This window comes from Loa loa (genome assembly GCF_000183805.2).
Source record: "Loa loa unplaced genomic scaffold supercont3.280, whole genome shotgun sequence".
Classification (NCBI taxonomy): domain Eukaryota; kingdom Metazoa; phylum Nematoda; class Chromadorea; order Rhabditida; family Onchocercidae; genus Loa; species Loa loa.
The window spans coordinates 8,628-13,708 of NW_018108460.1; the positions used below are offsets into that span (position 1 = coordinate 8,628).

General features: G+C 36.0%; 1 protein-coding gene across 1 annotated transcript in view; it reads right to left on the reverse strand.

Moving 5' to 3' along the window:
• Window positions 1-323: 323 nt before the first annotated feature.
• The window catches only part of LOAG_18374 (hypothetical protein), a 33,717-nt gene continuing 28,959 nt past the window's right edge, over window positions 324-5,081 (reverse strand). Inside the window, exons 44-51 of the mRNA XM_020451034.1 lie at window positions 4,372-4,717; window positions 3,928-4,121; window positions 3,272-3,460; window positions 2,943-3,095; window positions 2,579-2,647; window positions 2,095-2,212; window positions 1,586-1,752; window positions 324-1,202 (exon numbers count right to left, since the gene is read on the reverse strand). Of these exons, the coding sequence (XP_020305220.1) occupies window positions 1,053-1,202; window positions 1,586-1,752; window positions 2,095-2,212; window positions 2,579-2,647; window positions 2,943-3,095; window positions 3,272-3,460; window positions 3,928-4,121; window positions 4,372-4,717 (1,386 nt within the window). The 3' untranslated portion in view covers window positions 324-1,052. The remainder of the gene's footprint in view (window positions 1,203-1,585; window positions 1,753-2,094; window positions 2,213-2,578; window positions 2,648-2,942; window positions 3,096-3,271; window positions 3,461-3,927; window positions 4,122-4,371; window positions 4,718-5,081) is intronic.

A 5,081-nucleotide genomic window follows, 5' to 3' on the forward strand; every position in this document is an offset into this window, starting at 1 on the left:
TAGTAGTAGTAGTAGTAGTAGTAGTAGTAGTAGTAGTAGTAGTAGTAGTAGTAGTAGTAGTAGTAGTAGTAGTAGTAGTAGTAGTAGTAGTAGTAGTAGTAGTAGTAGTAGTAGTAGTAATAGTAGTAGCAGTAGTAGTAGTAGTAATAATAGTATTATTATTATTATTGTTATTATTATTAATAGTAGTAGCAGAAGCCGTACCGACGAAAAATAAATTAACCAGTATTTAGAGAAAAAAATCAAAAACAAGTAGTTATACAATTATATGTTTAGAAATGAACGCATAGACCATTCAAAAGAATAATTATAACATCAGGATAGTAGTATTAAGGGTGCCATTAGTAGCAATTGAGAGCATTTTAACCGTAGCGACCAAATCCCAGTGTTGGAAGAAAAAACCTGGCAAAGCGAAAAAAAAAAAAAAAAAAAAAAACCGGTGCAGGACACGGTGAAGAAATACCAAGAAATATACCGAAGGAAAACTTCTCAAAACACACTCGACACCGATTAACCTTCCATGAATCTCTTCCAGTACCATTTGAAACCAAAAGCGAAAATACATTGCCCTAAAGTGATCACATGGACAGAAGTTTGATCAGCACTGTGTGAAAATGTTGCTTACTGCGTCGAGGTCATGAATGTAAACGGATGAAAATAAGCTTATTACTCAATTTAACAATAAGACCGTTCATGGAGCTACATTTAGCTAAATAACATCTTTCAATCCTCCTCTTCAGATCTTTTAAAAAAAGTCAGCCCCATATATATCATACAAAGGACTCAGCAAATAATCCTTTATAGGGACAAAGAATTTTTTAAATGTCCCCATAAACATGAACAAAATCAATAGAAAATAAACTTCCACACAGTCGAAATAAAGAAAAAAAATGTTTTTCCCGAAACACTGGACGAATTACAGTACACATCTGAGATCAATATACCATAACTTCTATGTTCTTCCAACAAATTTTCCCCGTCGCACAGGACATCTTTGAAGATACCGTTTCCTCAAGACATCTGTGTGATGAAGGCTATCTTACTTCAAAGGACTAATTGGCAGATGTAATGACGACAAACAGATAGCTAGCTTTCTGTTGCCTGAATATTTCCAGTAGATCCGGACTATTCTTCTGCAGGAATGCAGATGCAAAATCACACGGTGGAAAGATGTGCACGATGGTATTAGGTGTCGGATTCTGCTGAAAGTGCTACAAATATAGATGCATTACATAAATGATGTGATATATAACTTATAAGATAATTTTGATATTATAACAATCAAGTATATTAGTCTTTCACCCGACAAATAATGTAGCTTTTCTAGGGGACTCACGTAAGGAATAAAAGTTTTGTAGGCTTCCTAGCAATTAAACTTACCGACTGATATATCCATTAAATGTAATTTTAGCTAGAAAAATCAAAGCAAACGGAACCGATCCTACAAAACAAAATGATGATTACGAAATGATTATAAATATTATCCCCGAAGCGGTACTCTAGAGCACATACACAGAAAAAAGTACAGACTAATGATACTAAACGAAAGGAAGTGAAATCCGTCAATACCATTTGAAACTCCTACCTCGTTGCCAACATTGCATATTCCAGCAGCCTGCTTTGATTCCAAATAATCAACAAAACGTTCTTTCAGTAGCTCTGACTGACTCTTTATATCTTCTTTACTCGGCCCACATGAGAGACAAATTAACGCAATATACGAATGCTCATCCATCATTTTACATTGAACACCTATAACAGAAAACTATCTTGCTCCAAGAACGAAAAAACATAATCAAGAAATTAATACAAAAGAGACTTTTAAGTTTTCTAAACTCCCTTTCATTTGTCTTCATAGTTGAAGAAAACCTAATCGTTTTTCTGTGAAGAGAGATTACATACTGAATGATAAATCGAACAACACCATCACGAAAGTGGTCGTCAAGCAATGCGAATGATGGTCTAAACCACAGTTCGAAGGAAGAATATAAAAAGGCATGCATGCCGATGCACACCCCACCAGACCAATTTTAACTTACAGCAAAATGAATTTCGAAACATTTCACTTTAAATGAATGAAAACCACTTCCATACTTTCAAGCTGACCCGCTTCCATACGCATTCGTTGGTTAATTCTTATTAATGGCATATGATTTGATGTTGTTGTAAACTGATCTAATGATCGTTTGCACATTTCGGCATTACCACCAACCTGTAAAACCCATTTATCATTACCTGTTCGTATGACATGCGGAAATTCAACAAAACGACTCACCAATTAAGGTTCGGTAAACACACATGGATTATTATTACCACACACACACACACACACAGGCACATATATATATATATATATATATATGCATATACATATATACAGATCCCCACCATTTCTCAAACAACCGACACCATGTAGCGAAAGTGGGACTTTCTAACGCATTATAAACTTACTACACTTTTCGTTCAAAAGTTTACCGCTGTTCGCAACGAAAAACACTAGATACAAAACGGCGACAAATGGCCATTTGCTGATTAGGAATACCACGATGAATGCTACAATTCAATCTAAAATAGTTACCTTATGCATCTGCACACGAGTTTCGTTTGTTTTCAGTGCAATTATGCCTTGCCACATAACCGGATATCGCTGCAAGTAAACAAAATAAAATAATGATCACACAAGATCAAAGGATGACAAGTTCGACTGTGAAGTGAATGCGACGGTTCAAGAAAATCGAGAATATCACCTTGCTATTAGTGCATCCAGGTATCAAACTTATAATTCATCCGCATATGGAAGATAAAATACCGACTTGTCTATAATCAGTAACATGATGAAATAAACTAAGGGACAGCACCTACAATATCGCAGTGACAGTTTTAGTTTCGGAATCAAGCAGTAAAACATCAAAAAGGAATGAAGGGACCAAGCATTAACTTACGGCAATAACCGACGCAGCCGGTAGACCAGCGTAAGTTTTTACTTGCTGTTGCTGTTGCGATTGTTGTTGTGGCAGTTTCGATTTCAGCGACTGTTTAGCATCTTGCTGACGCTGTCCAACTCCAACATGATATATTCCTGGTTGATTAGTCATCTGTAATCGCAATTCTGATTATTCAAGCTTGAATATATAGTATAAAGGTTGTAACCACAAAGTCACAGCTTCTCAAGAAAATTAAGACCATGTCTAACAACCGTAAGCTCAACAAATACGGTCAGTGCCTTTTTATTGATTTATCAACGAATGTTTTTTGAAATAAGGAAAAGTACCTGTTGTGTAGAGAGTAACGAAGATTCGCACGAAATCGGAAACGCACCAGTGGCTGCACCGTAAAGAGAATTCAGTTGCTGCGTCGCAACATTAGCTTGCTGCGGAGAGCAAAGTGAAGTCGTTGGCGAAGACTGTTGATACAGATTAGACGTCAGATACTGTTGCTGCTGTTGTTGTTGATGAAGATCCTGGACAAATATAAGAATTTCAAGAAAATTGATACAAGAAATTGTCAGCAACATGTCGGCATAAATTTCTCATTCTCTTTTTTTTTAACCCAAAGAGACCATCCTATCGTAATATCATTTTCAGAATGGGCAATACTAAATAGTATGATTACCAAACTGATGACGAGAATGGTATAGTCTGCTAATTGACAAGTAAGTTTGCTTCGAGATGATGGAACTATGTTGTTTCATGTAATCCAAACGGTGAAACGTTGTAGTAAACGATCGTGGATAGAAAAACGGTAGTGAAATATCTCAGCCCAGTAAACTAAATCCCCAATCAACTTCTCGATATAAGATTGCCAACAAAAAGACATGAAGACCACGCTATACCATTTCAAATAACAAAGTAAAAAATATATTCGATGTATATTCCAGAAGCAGTATGCTCAACTTACTAAGAAACAAGGAAATTGGGCTAAGCTAACCGCTAGATGCGGCTGCTGTTGCTGTTGTCGTTGCGTATCCTGTCGTACAGTACCAGGCAGTACACCTGCACTTGCAACGGCGACTGCCGCTGCTGCTGTTGGATTGTTTGGTGTCCCCGAATAACCACCTGGTCCATATGCTCCGGTTGCCGCAGCTACGTTTCCACTACCATAGGCACTTGTTGCTGCCGCAGCTGCAATCAATGATCAGAACATGGTCGCTAACTCACCTAATGCTTTTAAATTAAAATGGTAATTTCAAAGGTTGCAATTAAAGAGATATCAGCAGAACGACGAAATCTAACCAAATCTAACCTCTAAACCATCACTTTCAATATAACAATATTCACTTATTTACGGTGTCAGCAATACGTCATCAACCCATAGAAGCATTTTTAAACAAGCAAACACATCGTTGTGGAAATATTGGTGTCCGGGACATACCTTGGAATGTGTTGAAGAGTGTTGAACGATACATCTGCTGCAAATATTGCTGTTGCATTTGAGTAAATGGTGAAGTACTACCAGGTAAACCGATTGCAAATGCAACTGCTTGCTGCGCAGTCGGCGAAAGTTGCTGCTGCTGCTGCTGCATTGCACGATTTGCTTGATGTGCAACATTAGTCGATGCATTTGACCGATTAGCTTGCAAATTTGCTGCAGCTGCACCGGAAGGCGCAGCTCCAGCACGCCCCATTAATGGTGCAGCAAGCAGTGATGGATTAGGACGATTCTGACGCGTTTCTGTGGAAACTTTCAACTGCTGTTGCTGCTGTTGAGTTGCTTGAGTCTAAAATATGCAAATTAGTTACAATATATATAACATACATATATGCAAACAAAGTGAGCCACTCCCATACGAGCACCATGAAACAGTGCATGGTTTGTCAACCTCAATAATGCAGACAGCAAAATTTCAATGAAGTATTCCTCCTGATCTGAATGAAGATTAATAATAATAATTAATAATAATAATAATAATAATAATGATAATGATAATAATAATAATAATAATAATTAATAATAATAATAATAATAATAATAATAATAATAATAATAATAATAATAATAATAATAATAATAATAATAATAATAATAATAATAATAATAATAATAATAATAATAATAATAATAATAATAATAATAATAATAAT